Source organism: Plectropomus leopardus, chromosome 14, assembly GCF_026936395.1.
Source record: "Plectropomus leopardus strain MGB_pleo_1.0 chromosome 14, ASM2693639v1, whole genome shotgun sequence".
NCBI lineage: Eukaryota > Metazoa > Chordata > Actinopteri > Perciformes > Serranidae > Plectropomus > Plectropomus leopardus.
Window position 1 is genome coordinate 7,869,110 of NC_142189.1, and position 23,762 is coordinate 7,892,871.

General features: G+C 39.2%; 1 protein-coding gene across 1 annotated transcript in view; it reads left to right on the plus strand.

The window, feature by feature from the left end:
- Window positions 1–16,806, plus strand: part of frmd6 (FERM domain containing 6) — a 35,006-nt gene extending 18,200 nt beyond the window's left edge. Inside the window, exons 5-14 of the mRNA XM_042500547.2 lie at window positions 1,364–1,440; window positions 1,552–1,738; window positions 4,340–4,495; window positions 4,736–4,801; window positions 6,051–6,119; window positions 10,241–10,415; window positions 10,731–11,039; window positions 11,232–11,363; window positions 11,609–11,700; window positions 13,173–16,806. Coding sequence (XP_042356481.1) covers window positions 1,364–1,440; window positions 1,552–1,738; window positions 4,340–4,495; window positions 4,736–4,801; window positions 6,051–6,119; window positions 10,241–10,415; window positions 10,731–11,039; window positions 11,232–11,363; window positions 11,609–11,700; window positions 13,173–13,463 — 1,554 coding nt within the window. The 3' untranslated portion in view covers window positions 13,464–16,806. The remainder of the gene's footprint in view (window positions 1–1,363; window positions 1,441–1,551; window positions 1,739–4,339; window positions 4,496–4,735; window positions 4,802–6,050; window positions 6,120–10,240; window positions 10,416–10,730; window positions 11,040–11,231; window positions 11,364–11,608; window positions 11,701–13,172) is intronic.
- Window positions 16,807–23,762: the final 6,956 nt, after the last annotated feature.

Here is a 23,762-nt window from a genome sequence, read left to right on the forward strand (position 1 = left end):
ACTTCAACTGAAGTGCTGAATCACTATCTGCAGTGAAAAAAACACATCCACACATTCAATTCCCAGGGATTTGAATGTGCAGATGTGCTTTTTTCCACTGTTGACAATATAGATTCCAAATATATACTTTTTTTAAAAAAGAAATTAAATAGTTTAGTTTTAGGCGATTCACTTATTCACAAGAGATGCAGCAGATTAACAGTTAAGTGCAGGTGTAACAGTTCGAGGATGGGGGCTTACAGGCCGAAGAAATCATTTCACACCATGAATCAGGATCTGCATGTTTATTCAATAAGAGAAGCTCGGGCCACAGTCAGTACACACACAGCGGCTCGCTCTCTGCCAGTCCCTAACCGGGAGTTTGCTGCTCAGCACTCATGCGTCTTTACTGTGTCATTAGCTAAAGCCTCCTCCCCGCTACAGCAGGAAACCTGGAACTATGAAGACATGCTCATTTATTCAATATAAGATTGGCAATACACAGAAATTTGACTTTATGGCAGAGAATATTACGTACATATTTTGAAAACCAAAATAAAAATAACATGGTTAACATCTTGTTTTGGCTACAGATGGTCTCTGGCTATGGCACAGGCTTCAGTCTTTGTGCAGGCAGGAGAGTACCATACCTGGCAACTTCACTGTAACTGTAACACTGGAGGTCGTCACTGTGCCAGCTGTTTTTCACCAAGAAACAGTCACCGTCCAAAACTCCCCCCTAAAACCACAAATTATTTGTAAATTTTTGTGAATGGGTTCAACAAATTATATGTTAAATCAGCTTCAGGATGTTGAAAGGCATATAGTTGAACTTAAGAGTGGTTTTTTAACAGCTAGCTGTTTCCATCTGGTTCCAGTCTTTGTGCTAAGCTAGGATTATTGCATCAGGGCTCCATACTTAATGCACAGACATAAAAGTTGCATCGATCTCATCCAACTCTCAGAGAGGAGCAAAGAAGCGCTTACATCCCAGAATGTTAAACTATCGCTTTAACATCCCATGATTGAATTAATGGTTTATGAACATTATTAATGTAAACAAACATCTATAAACATATCAAGTTCTTATTCTGTGATTTTATTTATGTGGTGATGCACCAACATGAAATATTTTTGTTCCTTTCTAACATCTGTAGTCTTTGTTATAAACTGATGCCAGATCAGCCTCGTTAGTGAACAGCAGTGTGCTGCGTTTGTTTGTATCACATTACATAACACCTGAGGAATGAAGTTGAAATGTTTTATAACTGTTTGCTTTTTCCAGCTTGAGACTCAGTCATATTGTGTTCAAGCTGCTGATATATATGTGAAATTCTTGCTGTTTTAGAAAATAAACAAGGATTTCCACTTGTTTGTCTTCCAGGGCATCGATCAGTTTGGGCCTCCGATGATCATTCACTTCAGAGCTCAGTATTACGTTGAGAATGGGAGATTGATCAGGCAAGTAAAAATCCTTCGGCTGATTGTAACTTCTAGTCGCAAGTGGCATAAACCACCTGTACACCTGCTCTAAGATCACTGTTTGACACCTGTTCACCTTCAATCCCACAGTGACCGGGCAGCCAGGTACTACTACTACTGGCACTTGAGGAAACAGGTGCTGCTCTCACAGTGTATCCAAAGGGAGGAGGCCTACTTCCTCCTGGCAGCCTTCGCTCTGCAGGCTGACCTCGGCAACTTCAAACGCAACAAGCACTTTGGGAAGTACTTTGAACCTGAAGCCTACTTCCCCCCATGGGTGAGTATGTCCAACAAGTACCGTATGTACTTGACGCATCAGTGAAGAAGAGGTGATTTATAATCACAAACCATCATCCTGCATGTTCTTTCTTCCTGTTCACACCAAATCACATCTGGCTTTTTCCTGTCCCTCTGTGTCTGATCACACCTTGTTTCAAAGACGACCAGTTATGCTTTTTCATATCTCGTGGCTTAACCTTTTAAAAGCAAAGAAAATCTGCTTGATTTCTTTTAAAAATGTGGGAGCAAGGCAATGGGCAGCAAAAGAGGAAATTACCTAAAAATTAAAAAGAAATTAGTGAAGAGTACAAGAAAATAACCTGGAAATAAGAAAACATCATTTCAAATTTTATTGTTAAGAAATAAAAAACAATAAAAACAAACGATAGAATGCTAAAAAAAAAATCTAATAATAGTGTAATATAATTGTAAGTATGTAATTATGATTAACGCAGTTTTCCCACAGTTTTTTTCCCCTAGACATTTTATTTTTAGAGAAATATAACCTATCTGCTCCGGGTTCAAAGGTTTAGATTCTTGTGAAAGACGTCTGAAAATAACACAAGAAAAATGATGATGCTCCAGGTTTCAAAGGGTTAATATAGTGTTCAAATAAGGGACAGTCATATTAAATATGGCCTAAGTTTAACATAATGAGGTAATATATTTAAAAGTAATCCCTGTGAGCAAAAACCTCGGGCTGCAGCCCGTTCTGAACACTTAACTGTTTGTTCTACTCTGGCTACAGTATGAAGTCATGGTGGATTTCTTTACATAGTCATCTGCTCCAGGCACTCAACTGCAAGTGTTTACATTACGTAGCCTACACTACTAAATGAAGCTACATGCTTACTTCAAGGAAACAAGTAATCTTCTTCTAAACTTATTCCTGCTGGAATATGTCCAGTTGTGATTATAAGATTTTATTGGTGACTTTTTATGGTAGAAATTGCTGCTGAATTGCATTAGTCATTTCCATAGCTTCAATTACGGCACAGAGACACCGAGAATTAGAAAATCCAGAAACACCGACCAGTCAGTGCTGGCTGGGCTTTGTCAGATGAAGACATAAAGAGACAGGCGATAAAACAGAGTGTCCTAAACAGAGGGTGAATAAATGTGTCTCAGCACAGACAATATTACAAAAATAGTGTTTTTTGACCATTAAAAAGCATGTAAACATGCTCTAGTAGAAACCTTAATTTCAAGCACGAGCCTGAAAATGAGCATAATACCCCAAACAAAACTTAAAATATTTTCTCTCTGTCTCTCGTTTGAATACATTCGCTTGCATATTGTATGTAGTTACTTGTGGGACACATGTATTTGGGCTTTGGCTTTATTGGGTTTAGTGGCTAATTTATACTCACTCTTCTTGCTTTTTTATGTGTAGTAGTACTTGATTTTTAAATGTGATACATTTGTTGTTAAGGCAGCAATTAACAGTTATTTTCATTATTTATTTTCAAATCTTCTGAATATTTTCTCAATTAATCACTTTTCCTTTTGTGTACAAAATGTCAGAAGATAACAAAAACCACCATCACAGTTTCCCAGAGTCCAGTTTGACATCTGTAAATGCCTTGTTTTGTCCAAAACAAAACATATTCTGTTTGTAATGATATATATCAAAAAAGCACAGCTGAAGCAATTTGACTTTTGGCAGGACATGGATAGAGGGAAGGGTGTGACATTCACCGTTGTACTATATTTTAATTGTTTTCTGGTGCAGCATACACACAAAGCTTGAAAGAAGTGTTAAGTGTGACACATTACAGTATTAGACCGATAAATCCTTCTGTGGAGAGTCTGTCTGATATTCCAGTGAGTCACAGTGAATAAAAAAACATCAGTGACTTAAATAGGTCTCAGCTGAAAAAAGGCCAAAAATAAACTGCTGTATCACTGAATGAGGAGCTGAAATATACAGGAAGGTGTGTTTCAGCCTCTCAGGTTGTGTTCTGTGTTCGATGTCCTGCTCTGCAGTGTACAACAGTGTGTGAGTCCAAGGCTACCTTCCATTAATCACGCTGACCAACACTTAGAGACAGCTCTATATCGGAGCATGTGGGATAATGAGAACTGGGACACAAAGTTTATTTTTGTCCCTGGAAGTGGCACACACACTGTTTTTTTTGTTTTTTTTTTAATCTTGAGAAATGCTCCGGCTGACATTGCTATTTTAGCCACACTGGCATCACCATCCTCCACCTCTCTGACTACAACTGCCACACCCGTCTGATTGCCCTTCACTTCCTGTAATTAGCCTCCTGTCTCCTTATCGCCACTGGAAACCAGCAGTGACAGGAAATTGTTTGATGATGAGAGCGCTACCCTCCAGTAAATCTCCCGCAGATTTAGGTGCCTAGAAAGCTCTCTTACAAAATCTTCAAAAGCCACATGCAAAGCTTAGTGAGTGTGTTTCCGCTCCGTGCCTCTGGCTCTCGCTCAGTCTCTCCAGGTCGACATCTGTTTGCCCTGCGGCAGGAAGCTTCATTACCCTCATTGGCAACCTGTGCTGCCAATCTGCTATAATGAGTCTGTACAACTTCAGGGCAGCCAAGCCTGACTCTCTCCCTCTTTCTCTCTCCCCGCTCAGGTGATAGCCAAGCGTGGCCGTGAGTACATCCTGAGGCATATCCCGAACATGCACAAAGACCAGTTTGCTCTCACGGCTTCTGAGGCGCACCTCAAATACATTAAGGAGTGTGCCCAGCTCGATGACGTCACAGTCCACTACTACAGACTCTACAAGGTGAGGAAAAGAGCACAGGAGCAGATGTAATGCAGCTACAGAAGATATGTCTTGTACAAGTCCAACACAGATAGCATTATTGTTTCTAATGAATCACTACGTGCAGATATCAACACTGGCTTCTAAATTCTGTCGGCAAAGGGAGCATTTGATGTATTTATTAGATTTCAGGTTATTCTGCTACATCAGAATTGACCAGAGCATCACCTGATCTATACTTTATCTGCTCTATTTCAACAGGACAAGAAGGAAGTGGAGGCATCTCTTACATTGGGACTGACTTTACGTGGTATCCAAATATTTCAGGTAATTCATGTTTCTTTTTCTTCCTTTTTTTGAGACAGTAGTCAGGTTTACTTGCAAATATAGTGCTAATTTTAACCAAACTTTGAGAAAACAGGAAAAAGTTATGTTATGTGAATATTTGGAGTTGGTTTGTTGATGGGTGGTGCTGATCAGAAAAAGAGGGCACAACGAGATGATGTGATGAAAAGAGGACCAGTCAAGCCAACAAAGGATGTTTAATAATGGAGAGCACACTGGACAATGGAAACAGAGTTTTGGACAACTAATGTTACAGCCATGAGCTCTTGGAAGTGTTCTGGTAACAGCTCTGTGTGCTCATACATAAGCGTGTAAAAAGCCATCCAGGACAACGAAGAGAGCTTGCAGTGGCCTATGCAATGACATAATCATAATCACATAATCATTTATTTGCTGAATCTGTTTCCATTGTATTTGTTTGCATTTACCTTTTATTGATATACTAACTCTTCTACCTCTACAAAGTGCAAAGACTTTTTTTGCAATATTTCAAGATGATATTAAGATTTCTTACTTTTCCACTCAGGTTTTCTTTTTTGTGCCCAATTTGCAAATCAGGTGCATGGAAATGTACTTATGGATGCCTGATTAGACTTTTTTTCCTGCCTTATGTATTTCTTATCTCTGAAAAAAGAGCACTGCAAATATTATTATTTTTTTGCCTACTGCATTGACTCCTAAAAGTCTTATTTTTGTACAATGTGAAAAAATTATTTCAACTTCTTTAAAGACATTTCTAGAAGAAAAAAATTGTGTCTTTTATTTTTTAAATACTATTATTAAACATTACATTATAAATTGATTTTCTTTGTATGTCTAAAATTTTCATTTTGAAGATTTAAACATTGTCGCAGGACTATTTTTCACTATTTTCTAACCTATTAAAGCTGTAGTCAATAACTAATGACAATATTTTTTTGTCATATTTGCTAAAGCTGTAACTACATTCACACAGGAATACATGAGACAAATAATCTGTGAAAAAAAATCCAAAATTTTTACTAAAACAATCAATACTTAACATAAACAAGTATAAAAAAATCTTACTCCATTTGTGGATTTTTTTTACTCGTTTTAAACAACAAAACAGACAAAGTTCATTCTAAAGATGGAGATTTTTCACAGTGTGGTGCAGCCCTGTTGTCATTGTATCTTTGTTGTATTTTTAGTCGGCTGAAAAGAATCTCCGTACCTGTAATTACTGACTTCGTTTGTGGTCCTGTGTTTGCAGAATGTGGGGTCCGTGAGGCAGCTTTTATACGACTTCCCCTGGACCAACGTGGGAAAACTGGTATTTGTGGTGAGTCAGATGCCCCATCACAACTGTTTCTCAACACATTTTTCTTAGGAGGTACAGTTTGCTTTCTATACTCATTCCAGCGATGACGAAATCCAAAGCATCCCCCTGGCTTACGGCGATGTTTTTGAAAGCCTAGCTCTTGCTCAGGGTCGTGGAAATTTTTACGCAAGGCTTCTTTTCTCCACACTGCTGTTTTATCTTAGCCCTGCAAGTCCTCTGGAACTAATCAGGGATTTAGGAAGACTTTCCCCGCATGCACACACACACACACACACACACACACAAACGCACTGTATACTGTATACTGTATACATATTTTTATGTAATCAGCAGCAGGACTTTCTCCCATATGATATACATGCCTCTTGATTTATTCATTTTATCAATTATTGCTGGTGTCCTTGTGCCCTTTAAAGGAAATCCTGGTAAATCTTCTCATCTGCGCTCTGACTCAGCCTGTCGTTAAGCTGAGCGCAGCAGTCGGTTAATTTGCTTCCATAGGGTTCCTGTTATCGCAGGAAGGCAGAGAAACTTACTATATATCTGTTTCACTCTGACGGCTGCATGCTCACTGCCAGTCGGCTATTAATCACAATCCAGAGGGGTCATTATTGCTTATCACTGCTGTTGCACAAAAACAAGCCCCTGTGACTCTATTTTTGTCTATGTCTTTATTTTTATACGATTGAAGGGACTTTTTAAGCAGCTTTAAGGCAGCTGAGAAACTTGCTTTGTCGTCCCAGAAGGTTTTGTGGTGAGCTTTGCTTTGGCCCTTATTTTGGCGCAAACAGCTGTCGCATCTGCCACGCAGTTCACGGTGAAGACATCCTGTTTTCCTCATTCTTGTGTTTTTTTCCGGTGTCTGCTGTCTGCAGCGTCGTGAGAGTGAACCGCTGTGGTTTAACTGTGGATGTGAAGGGCCTCTCATGGCCCTGTCCCACCCTTCTCCTGAATAACAGGCTTTCTCCTCCACCCCACCCACGAGTCACGTCATCCAACACCGCGGCCACCACGGCTGCAGCTCCGGGCCGAGCGAGCCAGCGCGCGGAGCAGGGCGGAGGGACGTGTGGGTCAATAAACACCAGATGTTGCAACGGTTTCAGGGGGATTTTCTATTCAGGATATTTGGCCGGGATATTTAGCTCGTCTTTGTATCAAGGTTCAAATGAAGGAGGAGCACTTTTTTTTGTTTCTGAGTGTTTCTGATGCAATAAGAGAAAACAGTTATTTATTTGCTTCTCCTGAGCCTGTAAGAGTTTCATCTTCTCCTGGAGAGCTGAACTGAAGTAATCATCCTTGTGTCCCATGACGTTGGCTCTAAAACTCTGCCTCGACCTCGCCGGCGGCTTCTCTGGTTAATGCTGAGCTTGTTGAGGGATTGTTGGATGAAATCAGCCCTGTGGGTGATGCTGGGAGTTTTCGATGTGTGTGGCCTGTTAGGGAGGTTTAGTTGGAAGGAGGAGTAAGTTGTCCAGCTGTCCTAAGCAGAGAATTTAGATGGACTGACCACATGTACTGCATGAAATAAGAAACTTTTCTAAGTGGCGTCTGAACACCTTTTAATAACCTGCCACTCGACACCAGCCTGCTGCTGTGTGTTTTTGGTCTGGATTAGAGTTACCACCAGCAGGGAAGCTTTCAGATTTTGAATTATCTTTAACTATTTTTACCCCAAGAGCCTGATAAATGCTGGTTGCATAAAAATGCACCCTTTGTTCTTGGTAACTAAAGTCAGTCACTCCACACAAACATCAAAGAAATGCATTAGTGCACAAACAAGGAGTTCCTCTAGCTAATGCATCATGACTTTCCATGATACAGACTTGGCAACAACAGCTTAAGGCAAACAAAAAGATTCAGATGTATGTCACATTCGTGTTGTTTAGGAAAGATTCCCATTTTTATGACCTGCAAACATTTAAACCATCAGAGGCTTGTATGAGGCGTGAGGGTTACACATACTATGCTTTGCAAACAGCTCCATATCAAAAATAAATTGGGTTTAATTACCTTTCATGATGGGATTTGGCTGATATGAGGAGTCCATGTGTGTTTGGTTTTCAGGCAGGTCCATATTGTTTGACAAACTAAAATAGAGTTTTTAGAAAAATCAGTTTCCCTGTGCTTATTGTGACTTGAGTGTTTTGATTTGCAAGTCAGAAAGCTTGATGACAGTAATCGTGATATGACACGAGTGCAGCAGAAGGCCACAGTTACCAGACTCTCTCTCTTAAAACATGATGGGAACTGTGGTGCCGACAGTCAGAACATTTGATCCTTCATGGAAATAAGAAAAACAAAACTAGAAGTCTTGCCATGAAAATATTCTGTTTTTTTAATTGCACAATCAGTAATTCATGTTTGACAGTACTGATGTTTGGTTCCCACTGGATGTGGAAGCACTGCGCAGCGTGCCAATTTGCCGCAGATTGCTGCCCACTTTGTTTTGGCGCCCATGTTAACCATTTGTGCTGTTCACACGAAACGTGCTGCAGCCCCACGTTACTCAGTCTCGGCATCTGGTCTTCTTTTTTCACAAACCGCAAACAAACCTGGCAAGAAAACACATTGAAAACCTATTATAAACTATATATTTATGCATATTATACTGTATATGGCATCAATTATCTGAATATGATAAATAATAAACTATACACCCCATGCTTCCACATTTTTGTCAGTTGTGTCTAAACACAGAGAGAGAGAGAGAGAGAGATTTCAGGGGACACAAGCAAAAAGACAGCGCTCTCCATGTGATTAAAACAGATCGGGGGAGCAGAATCGTTTGCTGACCAGCACGGAGAAAAGCATTTCTGGTGTGAATGGCCAGACTTTTGACATATCGGGGCACTTTGGAGTCTAGTATGAACATGACATAAGGCTCTTTAATGTCATTCTCACATCCCTGTAACACACACACACACACACACACTCTCTCTCCTCTGTCCTGAAATAGACATTTTTGTGTCAAAAACAGGCAAAACTATTTAAAAATGCATAAAACCTACGTAAAAATGTCCAAAAACATATTTAGTACTGCTGATTTCTGAGTCGTGTAACTTATATGCATATTCGTAGCAAAGACATGTAGGAAATAAAAACATTGAAAACTACAGTGAAAACAAAACAAAAACAGCCAAGGGTACAAAAAGATAAGCTCACCACGCAGAATAGAGATTTCTTGCAGCATTTCTATAAATATATACATAAACTGTACAGTTTCCCACTATGATTTATAAGGTACTTTATCTATCTAACCTGTTCTGCTTCACTCAGTTTGCCTCATTCACACGTACTCGCTGCGCAGTATGATTTCAGTGTTTTACTGGTGACCAGGAGGAGTTGCAGCGGGGCAGTTTGAGGTTTAAGACAAATACTTTTCTTCATATTCCCACCCAGGGTTTTCCTGCAGGTCCGCAGATTTGGACAGGAAGCCTTTGAGCTCCAAAGATTTCTCTCTCCAGAGAAAAACCTTTTTTTATAGGACAGCCACTGTCCATGAACAAATGTATAATGTGCTTCCTTATCTATGTACAGGCTTTAAACCAACCTGGATTAAGTTGGTTTCTTTACAAACGTCTGGTTAAATAAAGTGTAAGCTCAGTCTTGCGGTCAGAAATGTGCAGCTCTTTGCATTTTCCAGGCCTTTAAACCCACCCGTCGCCTTTGAAAGTCCAAACCCTTGCAGAAATGTTTATAGGTCTGTATTGAAAACAACCCCACTGACACTAAAGACAGCTGTTATTGGGTCTAGCTTTTGCCAAAATGCGCAGGAGAAAGCACAGACCCACCATTTTAGTTTTTCCATGCATTCAGCCAACATGTCTTCTCCCTGGAAAATCATCAAAACTGCTCAAAAATGTTCAGTTTCAGAGTCTGTAGGAAGAAATGAAGAACAGATACATGGAATGATGGTTGCATTGTGTTTGGCCACAGAACAGTTTGCAAGAACTGACATTGGTCCCCTCTGAGTTTTGCCTTCTGGCCTTTCTTACACTTCATCATTATTTCAAATCCACATTCCTATTTCTTAATCTCACATTATGAACTGCTGTAAATCACAGAGTCCTGTAATCAGTATTCATGCTTTTCTTCTTCTTCTTCATCTTATGCTCTCTCAGGGGAAGAAGTTTGAGATCCTTCCTGACGGTCTGCCCTCGGCCCGTAAACTCATCTACTACACAGGTTGTCCCTTACGCTCTCGTCACCTCCTGCAGCTGCTCAGCAACAGCCACCGGCTCTACATGAACCTGCAGCCAGTTCTCAAACAAGTCAGACGGTTGGAGGAAAACGAAGGTATTTTCCAGCAATTTCATATTCACTTCTTATCTTTTCTAACATTGTGCGCCAAAACACAATGCCACTGAAGATGTAAACCTCAATATTTCAGTTTAACACTACAGGAAAAACTCATTGTGCAGCCACTTTGTCAAAAGTATAACAGAGAAAGGACCAGCAGCTGTTCACAGCCCAAAAAAAGTGCAACACAACCTACTGTAACATGCCAAATTGTCATTTTTCTTCCATGTATATATATGTGCTGTATGTGAGTCATTATTTTGAATTCTCGGTCATAAAAACTAAAGTGCGTCTGTGTTCGGCTTATTTCAGAGAAGAAGCAGTACAGGGAGTCGTACATCAGCGACGCTCTCGAACTGGACATGGACCACCTGGACAAACGTTCCCGGGCCAGCGGCAGCAGCGCGGGGAGCATGTCTCATCACAAACGCTTGTCCCGCCACTCCACGACCAGCCACGGCAGTTCACACACCTCCGGCATCGAGACGGACAGCTTCAGGGCCCCGGGTCAGGCCCCGCACAGGCCCCTACGAACCTGCAGCTCGTCCACAACCAGTCACGGGAGCTCGCACACCTCTGGCATCGAGAGCAGCGGCAAGGAGCGCATACTCGATGATGACGGTAAGAGAAGAGATTCGTTACTGAGTTTATGTTTCATTTAAAATTATACACAGACAATTGGCAAATATTTAAAAATAGTCAAGACCATCAAAATTTCTTGTGAGCAGAAATATAAATATCATAATTGTAAACCTGTTACAATGTATAAAATTGCATATTACCAGATAAAAACTGCAGTTTTTGTTCCTGCAGAAATTGAGATGCTGGTGGACGACCCTAAAGACTACGAGGAGCTTCATGAGATGGCTCTGGACCAGGAGCTTTGTATCCACATCACTGAGGACATGTTGACCATGTCGCCTGATCAAACCAACGGATACTCAGGTATAGATGCTGTCTCACTGTTTCTGCTCTACTTTGTTTATTTACATCTTAAACGTTTAGTTAAGACTCCTCCAGGGCGTGCAGAATGTAAATAGTGTTTAAGTCATAGTTTTCCAGCTTCATGAGTGAGTCAAAGCCACAGCGTGCAGACAGAAAACATAACAGACGACCATAAAGAAGCATCGGCGATTGCACTGAGGAGTTGTTTCATACTGAAGCTAAATGTCATCATCTGTTCTCCCCAGGACTGATAGTAAAAGACGTCAGCTCCTCCACCTCCAGCTCCTCTGAAACTGTCGTCAAGATGAGAGGACAGAGCATCGAGTCTCTGCCGCAGGTAATGCATGGCTTTCACAGCAGCTTGTGCACCTTTATCAGCACAATACACAAAAACATGGCAACATCCGAAGACTTCAAATAATGAAGTATGTCGATGGATGTTCAAAACATCAGCAGGTTTATTTCTATCGCAGCCACCGCACTAGCCCTCATTATGTCCAATCGAAGGAGACGTAGGCGTGTAATGGGAGCAGTAATGGAAAGGCAATCCCTCATAGTGGGAGCTACAATGTATGAGGGTTTTTCTGGGAGATAATAATCCACCATTTCACAGAGGAGTTATGGATTCAAAACTTCCAGATGAGTTATGCGATGCAGTAACAGCTCTTGTGGCGCCTGCTGCATCATGAGGGAGCCAGTTCCTACTGACAAGCACATGGCATCACATGACCTATAAAAGCAAAATTTCACTTTCCATTTCACTTTTTGTGATAAACGGGAGTTTTTGCTTTTTTTGTTTGATGTGCTTCCATTAGGCAAATTTTATATTTGCAATTTCAATTTGTGCAATTTGAGGAATAATGGAAAACTTCCAACAGTCGTCTCGTTAACCCCCTGTTTGTAAGCATTTGCTATGTTTTACAAGCTCTCTTAGTTTTTCAGTCTAATAAATACATGAATAAACAAGTCTTTTAATGCCGCAATCATAAAACACAAGCAAATTAGCGTACCTTTCAGTCTTTCAGCCAGAATCGGCTCCCTGCAAGTCGGTAGTTTGCTCACCACTTTAAGCTAAACTTAGCTGCAGAGTTGCACTCATATTCGACTCAGTGTGTGTGTGTGTGTGTGTGTGTGTGTGTGTGTGTGTGTGTGTGTGTGTGTGTGTGTGTGTGTGTGTGTGTGTGTGTGTGTGTGTGTGTGTGTGTGTGTGTGTGTGTGTGTGTGTGCGCTACTATAGACTGTGTATGCTACCAGCTGCTAACCAGAGTCTGTCGCTTTGCAACTGCTCGCTCATTCCTCAGCTTGATGCTTTTATCTTTATTCATTTATTTCAGTTCAAACCTGGCTGGGTATTTTCTGTACATATTTTTCTGTGGTGTGACAAATTTAGAAAACACATTTTATTTTTGCTTTACCAGAACCTTTAGGTGACTCCCACTACAAAGTATTAGTTCACAGTAACTGTAACTATATTCTTTCATTCACTTTGTGAATTTAGCAACAAGTGGGACGTCAGCAGATTTTTTTGTTTAGTCTCAGATTTACATTGTAAAGCTGGCGAGTCACAACGTGTTGTTACATTTTGGAGGAGGCACATGGCAGCTACAGCAGCTACTTTAGTGCCTTAATGCAGAACTATAAATCAAGTTTAAAGCAGAAGTTAAAGTACAGGAGGGAAAGTTAATTACAATGTGACTCCTGGACAATATTTAACATCAGTGATTGATGAGCGTTAACGGTGTAAACATTTCTGACGGTTGGCTCGAACTCATTCACATTTTTCTTGTTTTATTTGTTTTCCATCCGCAGACGTCTGCGTGCAGGAAGCCTCAATCTTCGACCGACCGACACAGCCAGTCTCTGGACGACGTCCGGCTCTACCAGAAAGACTGCCTGCAGTGGGCGGAGCTCTGCCAGGACACCGCCCACAGCTACACGTTTGGCTGCGCGCAGGAGTTGAGCGACGGCGGCGGCTATCAGAGCCTCGCCGATCAGCGCGCCGGCATGCTCGGCGAGCAACACCCGTTTCCCATCAAGAGAACCAACAAATACTTCTCCCTGGACCTGACCAGCGACGAGGTCCCCGAGTTCGTGGTGTGACTGAGGCGGACAGAGGCGACCTCAGGGTGACCTTTTCGCTCCGATGTGGAGATGTTTCAGCCCTCAGGGAACGAGGCGAGAGAGGAGTGTTGGAGAGGGGGTTTCTAGGGTGAAAACTGGCAACATGTTGGCGGTCCCACTTCAGACGAATAACACAAAATAAACAAACATGCAGGCTGAAAAGGGAACTTCAAGAACAGACACTGGGTTCAAGAGAAATCCTTCAAACGTAACCCGAGCTGCTCCCACGTATGAAAGGAAACAAAAGGGATCGTGTCATCTTCTTTAAAAAAAACATTTTTATTCAAATCTGTCTCCTCCAATCTGGTTTCAATAACCGCACGTTGTGCTTGCCTGCTTTATAAAGTCGTAAACAGACTGCGTGTGCGTGCGTGTAGGCTTACAGCAGACAGAGACTCGTGCACAGACATGAAGAGCATATCAAAGATTTTCTCTGGAGGACACAAAGGACAAAATCTCTCTGAGCTACGAACCAAAGACAAGAAAAGGAAACTTTTTCTCGCTGTGTGCAGCCATGATGAAAACATTTAGTGGGAGGGAAGAAGAACCAAAATCCTCAGAGAGGAAGCAGCCTTGGTTTCGTCTTCGGTGTGCCAACTCCCCCGCCCCTCTCGGACTGGACTCTTAATCATGTGAACACACACCCGACGTGCCTTCATCACACTATGCAGGTGTCAAACCCTCGCCTTGACAATCACGCACCCTCGCCGTGGATTTTAACGATCCAAGCCATCAGAATTCAAAACTAATTTTTTTAACGCTCACACTCTAAGACAGTTTTCAGCGTCTTAAATGTCAAAAAGACTCAAACTGTTTCATGTCCTGTGCACTCTGACTGAGTTTCCAGGGAGGAATGAGGTCGAGTCGGTTCCTACATGTCCTGACTTGCGTCGACTTTGCGGCCACAAAAGCTTCCCTGTAATCTAGACTCAAAATGGAGCCCGAATGGCTGTCGGCCAAAACAAACCGTACATTTTGATGCAAACATGTACGTCGTCCTTTCTGCTCGGTTGTCTTTTACTCGTGATGTCTTCTGTTTCATTTCATCCATCGTTTTAAACTGGAATTGTCACTTTTTTTTTCCATCCTCTCGTTTTACCTGAACTCTCTTTACATGTTGCGTTTTTGGATGAACTGTCCAGACTTGTGTATGTCGAACAGTTATTCTGATGTCATTCAGTATTACAAGCAAATGTATGCGACAGTATTAAGGACGTGCGGTGTTGGCGCTGAACAAGAAAGACTGGTTTTATCATTTTTAATCTCACAGTAAGATTCAAGAGAAGCTGAGAGGATGTCACAAGCTCTCATTTCTCAAAACACAATAAACAACTTGTTCGTATTCATAAATCATGCAGCTCAGACTCAAAGTGCCACAGTCACAGTGTCTGATGTCTGATGTCATTCAATAATGCTTTTTTTAAGATACAACCATGTTTTTAGCTTTTCTGTCGTGAAAATACGACTCTTGTACTCGTTTGACGTTTCATCGTGACCACAAAGTTACAGTTTGATTTAAAAATTAAGATTATTTAGTTCTACGAACAACTTTCCAAGTGGTTGTAAAGATGCTTTAAGTTGAAAAACACTGATAGAAAAGGACCGGAGTCAGCTGTTTGTTAAAGGAATAGTTCCTCATATAGGGAAATACGTTTATCACTCTTTCTTGCTTAGATGAGAAGCTCGAAACCTCACGCATGTCGGTACACAAAATATGAAGTCACAGCGAGAAAACAATTTGCAGATTAATAAAGCGGAGTCGTACGGGGGTCTGATTTTCAGAACCCGACCCGCAGCATGCAGTACCACACCTGTCCCTCCGGCACGTTTAAAGTGACCGTTTTGGGACATTTCATGCATATAAAACAAAAATAAGATATTTGAAACTTTAATGAATATTTTCTGCTCATCTCATAATGTTGAGTCAGTAAGTAACACCTGATTTAAGCTGCTCTCATACTCCAGCTTGTGCAGAACACAGAGCCAGCACACAAAGTGAGCAGTCAGGGGATTAAAACATTAGTACAATTACTGTTATTGTTATTTTTTTTTTTTAACTTTAAACAACAACAGCAAAAAGACAAAAGCGTATGCACACAACCAAAAAAATCCCACCCCAAATTAACACTCGACACCGCAATAAATACATTTTCAATTAAGAGAAAGTGAGAAAACAGATATGAAATAAATACATTCATCGTTTTAGTTTAATCTAATTATCGACCTGCAATCCAGTCTGTGTGTCCTTTTTCTGTTGCCCAGAACCAAACCGCGACATAAAAAATGAAGGCGTCGACCCGATGCAGGACTCTGGCACAAATGTTTTTTGTTCAAACTGTGCCGTTACTTGAGCTTTTGAAGTGTTCGGATTTTGTCACATTTGGACAGTCAGGCTCGCTGTTTCTCCCTGTTTCCAGTGTTTATGCTAAGCTAAGCTAACCATGAGGTAGCTTCATATTTTCAAGACATGAGAAGGATATCAATCTTCTCGTCTAGTTTTCTGCAAGAAAGCGCCTAATGTCAGACTTTTTGCAAGTGTTTACTTTGCTCCGTGTCATCTGCAGACGCAGCGTCATGATTTTAACATTTAAAAGTATTTCGGTCGCCTGACACTATGAACTGAGAGAAGATTTGTTTTACCAATTTGTCTGTCAGCAAAAACAAACAAGTCACGTAATTTAACGTTTAGTCGCACTCCAGCTACTTTTTATTTACTCACCAAATGTAACTAAGACAAGCTGCGTGATGTGAAACTTTAGATCTCTGTTGTTTTTTTCGTCCCAGTTCATGTCTATTCAAACCCACAGTTTTAACAAGCTGACAATACAGCATCCGAACAAGACTTTAAAACAAACATTTATGTAACACATTACAAATACATGAGTTTGATACTGCTATGTAATTAAAAACAACTTCTATATTTCTTACAGTTTTATTTCTTTCGCTGTTTTAAACTTATAATTATTTCTACTCATTAATGGAAAATGTCATATTTTGATGGACAATGATGTTTCTTATATACAAACAGTATGTGTTAAGGTACATAGCCATACAGTCATAACCCATGTCCTTAAAGTCCTCATAACATGTTCTAACTTCATTTTCTGACTTCATTATATGGTCATACTTACACTGAGTAAGAGTCTGTATGTCTGCGTCCATAATCCTTTCTGTGAAAGGATCTCCCTTCAGGAAAAAATGAAAGATTTTTTTTGTCACCCTGTAGTTTAAAAAAAATGATTTGTTATTATGAAGTCTGGTCCGTGCCTTCTTGGTACTAATGCCCTCAATATTCAATAAAAAGGTACATTTATTTGCCAAAGTTCTGCTGTTTTGTGGTGATTTTAAAGTGGTGCTAAGTTACAGTTTATTTTCTTTTTGATTTTGCAAAAACAGTACAATAGAATATATGGAGAAAAAAAAGATATTCGGTTTCTTTGCGGCCTTTAACTCTTGAAATGAGGATTGATGTCAGTTTTCTTGCACAGCACTCAGATGCCTTTCACAAGTATTTAAACTTTTGAGCATGCAACTTTGCATGAAATGTCTTGCAAATTGAAAAAAAATGTCTAAAGTGAAAGAAAAAGTTAACTTGAAAATTTGTGTTAAAAAAGAGAGAGAAAAAACAAGAAAAATAGATATATATTTAATATTTGGTTACAGAAAAACATTTATTTTTATTTTTTACATTTTTATTTTATTTTAGCACTTTTTTCAGGTAATTTACTATTATTAATCTGATGCCTTTATTTTTTCAGTTTTCTCTCCAATAACATACATGCAATTCATATTCTGTATGTTTCACACTGAACACGTACTTTAAAAAAATAATTAATGTGGTTGTCAGATAATATTTTAATTTTGGTCCCAGTGGAGGTCCTGAAATCACTTCCCCAAAATGTTTGATTAGTGTGTGCTGCCCTCTGCTGTTTATTCATGATCATGTAATTTTCAGTTTGTCCTGAGGGTAGCGCTGTTGTCTCACACATGAGACAGCAGTGTTGTTCTTGTCCTCCTGTCACCTCCACTCTGAGCCACCTGTCCTCTTCAAGACATGATGCATCCGCCCAAACACACAAATAACCGTATTATGTAAGAAAAGTAGAAAAATAGTCCCGTAAATCTACATAAATAGGGCTTTTTTTTAGACCCTTAATCATTGACTCCATCTTCTACAAGGCCACTGCTGTAGTTAGTCATGTTTTGTCACTGCTGTGGACTAAACTGTCTCTGCTACAAGGTCACTGGTTGAATATCATGTGTCCTCATTTGTCCTGTTGTATTTTTACTGTGTCTGCCAGGAAATACTCTTGAGATAAATAAAGTTTTTTGTTGTCGTTGCTGTGACAGTACTCTTAATTAGCTGTTATGTAAAAAAAAAAAAAAAAAAAAAAAGATATTCATCAGAGAACTAAATACTGATACTGCTAAACTGGAACAGGTGAAGTAATGTTATAATAAGGTGTTGTAAGTGTGTTCCCCCATCAAATAGTTTTTCCCCATGTTAATGCATAGCTCCTGCCAAGTGGTTTGTTTAGGGGCACAGATGCACAATGACTAGGTAAGTAAAAAAATATTCAAGTTTGCCATATAAACTCCATATATGGTTATTTAAAAAAACAAAACAAAACAAAATAAAATAAAATAAAATAAAATAAACAAAAAAAATAATAAAATAAAATAAAAGGTTTGGCAAACATGGCTAGGACTAGTTGCATAGCTCCTATGGTTTATTAATCAAAGCTGTAGTGTTAAAATGACTGGTTGAATGTTTAAATAATATAAAATATAGCTTATAATATAAAATGTGCGAAATGAATATTTCATTATTTAAAAGAGGGGTAGTGGGGGAGGTAGAAGTGGGAAATAACAAAAATCTAAGATAAATAAAATATATAAATAATTAAAAATAGAATTATGTAAGTGCTTCAAGTAACAATAAGGCTAAAGTTATTAAAACACACTCAGGTTCGTGTTAAATACAGGAAGTGATTGTTTTTTTTTTTTGGTTTTTTTTTTAAACATTGAGGGGAAACAGCGTTTGACGCAGCACCTGTTGTTAATTATTTTACATCTTTTTCGGTTTTACAGACGTTCAGCCGTTTATGTTGGAAAGAAAACCGGTGAGCAAACATTGTGTTAAGATTGATTTTGGCGATAATTTAAGAAAAAAATCAAAAAACATAACAATGTTTGAGTGGAAAATGTGAGAGAACTACAAAAAAGATGGCGTTACGTACAAAACCGCTGTTGACGTAACGGCTAACGTTATGTCAATCAAGCTAGCTGTTGTGATAGCAACGGCTAATCGGAGCCAAAGCTAAAAACAACATTTATTTATCGGTTTTCCAACATATGTTATGTGCCACTCAACAATATCCATTTTGATGAACAGGTATGTCTTCGTGTTGTTCAACATAACTGACTAGCGACTGTAAGTAAAGCTGTTGCAAAGTTTAGTCATGATAAATGAGAAAAAACAACAACAGCTAAGCTAGTTAGCGCTAACTAGCTTATGGTTAGCAGCTAACTGCCATCTTCTGACTCAATTCATATATAATTCGTTATATTAAAGCCACCTTTACATAAAATCAAATCAATAATATATCAACAATTTAATAATAATACATTTATAGTGATTGTTTGTTGTTTATTTCAGTGTAAATATGAATACAGTAAGATGAAGGTCACACAGCAACAAACTCTGTAAATGACTGTAAATAATCCAAATAAAATGTATTTTCTTAAACAAACTAGCTCAAATTAACAAGAAACCATTATTAGTAGATAGTGCATCCCTTCTTGTAATTGTGTGGAGATTATCCAAAGGCAGAGTTTCTAAATGTTTTGTGTCTGTCAGCTTAAAGGTATAAAATAAAAGCATTACAACTTATTATCTGATACAAAGTTAGCTGGTCAACCTGAAAACACTATTTTCTCATCTTCATTGTCTCTGTAGGTTTTGGTCTTGCTTTTGGACTGCACTCACATTACAGAGCGCTCCACCTGCCGAGGAAAGCCAACCAGGTTTTAAGCCTCCTATCAGGTGAGCAAACATTTTGTATTTTTTTTTATTTTTCTTTTTTTTTTTTGGTATTTTAAAGCCTGGGTGTTCAACAGGGGGTCTGTGATCCCTAGAGGGACCTTAGAGTTACCGCTGGGAGGTTGCCAAATATTGTTCACTTTTTATAATGTTTTCAACAATTAAAATTTATCTGAAACATATTTAGCAACAATTATATTATCATATCTCCACATTTCACTATTTTATTTTTTTAAATATAAATTAACCAATTAAATGTATTTTTAAAAGCTTGTTACTAATCCTATCCTATCTCCATTGGACCATTTTAAAAACACAGCTTTATCCCCCCCAATTCCTGAAAAATATCAATTTTGGAGATAGGAGGTTTGAGCCCAACAGCAACACATACAGGTCAAGACATCAGTCTGATGCTGTTGTGGCTTTTTTCCTGACAATCTCCATCCATTCACTTTAATGTGCAACACAGTTTTAAACACTATGTAGTAGGATGTTCCCGCTCCGTCTCCCTTTTCAGGCCAAAGGGGTCATTGGCCTGAAAAATGCTGAAGACCTCTATTTCAAAGGGTTAGTTTGGGTTCACAAAAATCACACATAACTAAACTAACTGTTTTTGCAAATGGAGTCTGGTGGCTTTGAAGAGAGCATAAACAGCTAAAAACATCCAGGCAGAAAGCATAAATCACCACAGAGAAAGACAGTTTAAGATAATCAGAATATGCTGTATTGCTAAGTAGGTTTTTTCACTTTTATGTTAAGGTGCATAGATAAATCAAGTTTAACTTTATTTGTAGTGCAATTTAAAAAGAACCACAGTTGACCAAAGTGCTGAACAGGTGTTTTTGAAGCTGTTTTTATTTGAATAGGTAAGCCGCTACAGAGTGTAAGGGCAGACAGAGCAGAGGATCGGTCGCCACTGTTTTTGTGTCTACTTTTGGGATTTCAGTGCACAAACAAGCAGGCAAGGCAGCTTTATTTGTATAGAGGGCAATTCAAAGTGCTTTACAAAGTAATAACATATAAAACATAATAAAGGCTACACGTTTAAAATAAAAGAGTAAAGACATAAAATATGAAAAGGTAAAATGAATTACTAAATTATTTTTAAAAAAATAAACAAAATTCACCACTAAAAGTATCAAAAGTGCAAATGAGGTGCAAAGATAAAATGGTTATTTAAAATGATTTAAAATCAAGTTTAGAGTAACTTTGTAGTCATTACCGGGTGGAGTAGGTAGTGTAAAATAGGAACCTTTTTAGCTTTGACTTAAAAGTGGTTAGAGTCGGGGCTTGTCTAACATCATCTGCGAGGTTATTTTAGGTCTGTGCTGACAACAAAACGCTGCTTCACCACATTTACTTCCAACTCTTGGGACGGTCAGTAGGCCGGCCCTAGATATACTGAGGATCCTCAACAGTTCATATGTCACAAGCGTGTCAGAGATATATTTGGGCGCTGAGCCACAGAGTGATTTATAGACAAGCAGTGAGATTTTAACATCAGTTCTCTGAATGACAAGTAGGAGGTCTGAGGGTTTTAGAACTGGAGTAATGTGGTCATATTTCCTATTAATATAAATATAGAAATACTTAGAAAAAAAATTCATATTTAAAAAAATACTATTTATGTACAGTGACAATGTTTAAAATGAAAGAGCTGAGCAGAAATGTGCAAAAATATATTGTGCAAAGGTGGGATGTGCAAAGGTGTTAAGAATAAAAGAATATGCAACGTAAAAAAGAAATAGTAAAGCTGTGCGTTAATATAACACATGTAGACAGACGTGAAGACATTATTGTAACATGTAGAAAACATAGATGCATTCCTCAGTCGGCTCCACCTCCTTCCTCCGACACAGATAACGTGTCTCCCTCCCTCCCTCCCCTCCGAGCTCCACAGCTGTACAGGAAATCAGTCATCCACCATCCACTGCTGTCGCCATGGCAACACAGAGGGGGGAAATCCATTCTCTTTCTCCGTCACCTCCCCCTTTTCTCCCCTCTCCTCTCCTTTCTTTTGTCTTGTTGAATTAGGTGTTCAGACCGTGTATGTGCTTTTTTCTTGATTTTAAATTTAAAACAAATGTGCTGAATTTATTAATGCCTTTAACAGTGATTTGACTCTCACCATCATCTTTCTAGAGGTTTCTGTCATTTTCATCCCTCCTGATACCTCCATACATCTTATCATTTCATCTATGAGCATGTGTGTGTGTGTGTGTGTGTGTGTGTGTGTGGGCGATCATTTGAGCTGATTGTTTGAGAGTATTAGGTGACACTGTGTCTCCAGCAGCAGTGGTGACCTCTCCGTAAATCCCACGGGGCATTGGGGCGGCTCTGCTCGGCTCGGGCCAGCAGCTGCCTGGAGGAGCCAGATGGTCGCAAATCAGAAATGAAATCCAAGCCCCTCCCCCCCGCCAGTCGTGATAACCCCACCCCTTGTGCACACACACATACACACTGCTCGTACTGCATCATTCAAGCATCCTCTTCTTCCTCACCCACAATCACCATTGTTGTCTGAAAACGTGCTTATATTTTAACCCAAACTGAAGCGTTACACTGCTTGACTGTAAACCCTCAAAACCTGGTCATTCTGAATCCAACGCAGTTTTTTCCAATTCCTGAAAAGCTGGCATATTTCAGCTCCACCCTTATTTACAAAAACAGCGCTATGTATCACACTTAAAAAAGGCTATTTTAGTGATATCAAAGCTGCAAGTCACCACATCTGCCTGTGTCCTCTTAGAGGTGGATTAACAGCACTTAATAAACAAGCCTATTAACCAAAACAGCTGCACTGACACCACAGGGTTCAGAGATGATCCCCAGAGCCGATAATAAAACATAGTAATCAGATTACAAATAAACAGATCTCTGGATTTATCTCCAGTGATGGAGGGAGGAAGGGAGGGGTCTCACTGTTACTGTCTCTGCTGATCCTCACCGAGGCCGTAATACATTGTAGCTCCCAGCCCAGGTTACCTGTCCTCAGGGGGAACCTCTGCAGCCAACAGGGGGTACGTAAAAAACTGTGTGTGTAAACTGATAAGGCTAAATTTGGGCTAATGAGCTAACAGCTGACATAGGTAACTATAAGTAATGGACAGACTGCAGGAATAGTTAGCTAAAAGTAATGAATAGACTTGAAATAGTAAAAAATAATGAATAAAAAGTTGAAATAGATAATTGTAGGTTAATACATAAACAGTGGAAACTGCTGTGTTAAAGTGGGCAAATGGATGTACAGTTAAAACAGTTAACAGTTAAAGTAGGCTAAATGATAAGTGGTTGAAATGGCTAACTATAGGCTAATGGATAAATATTTAGCTTAAAGTGAACTAGTGGATAAATGTTGAAATAACTTAAAGTTGGCAAATGGGTTATCGTTTTATTCAACCATTGTTCATTCAGGGAAAATTGACTGGGCATTAAACACACTGTATTTACATCCAGTGGGCTAAAAGGATATATAATATATGATAGCAATTAGTTAAATATAAGAAAATAATTCGCAGCAATGGCTGTCAAAAGTTATAGATAGCAATAAAATAAACAAGAAGAATGAAAAAGATTAAAAAAGCAAGCAAATCTGCAACTAGTAAAAATGCAAAACAACACAACAGAAAAAAATAGCTAATTGTAGACCTCAATGGATACATAATTAGCCTAGAGTAGGGTAATGCATAAATGATTGAAATAGCCAAATGTAAAATAATGGGAAAAATTATTTAAATATTTAGCCTGAAGATTGCTAATGGATAAACACTTGAAGCAGTTGACTAAAAGTCGTCTAATGGATAAATTGTCACTGGATAAGTGGTTGAAAAAATTAGCTCAAAGTGGGTTAATGGACGAATGGTTGAAATAGCTAGCTTTACATAACCCAGTGGAGAAACACTTAAATTACCAGTAGGCTAATGGATAAACAATTGCAAATAGTTAGCTTAAAGTATGCTAAATTATGAATTGTTGAAATAGCTAATCGTAGGCTAATGGATAAGTGGTTGAGTCCAGCTTTTGCCACTCTCAATGTTATGAAAACAAACTTGACCAAAGCAACCTCAACACTGATGATTCAGTTGTATGTTAAAAATATTTGCCACAATACTACTTTTTTATGATTATCAGCAGTAAATAACATCCAGTGTATAATCCATTCATGAGAGCATATTTGGAACATGGCAGATGGTGTTGATGAAGGTGATACTTGAGCTCATCTGACAGGCCTGTGG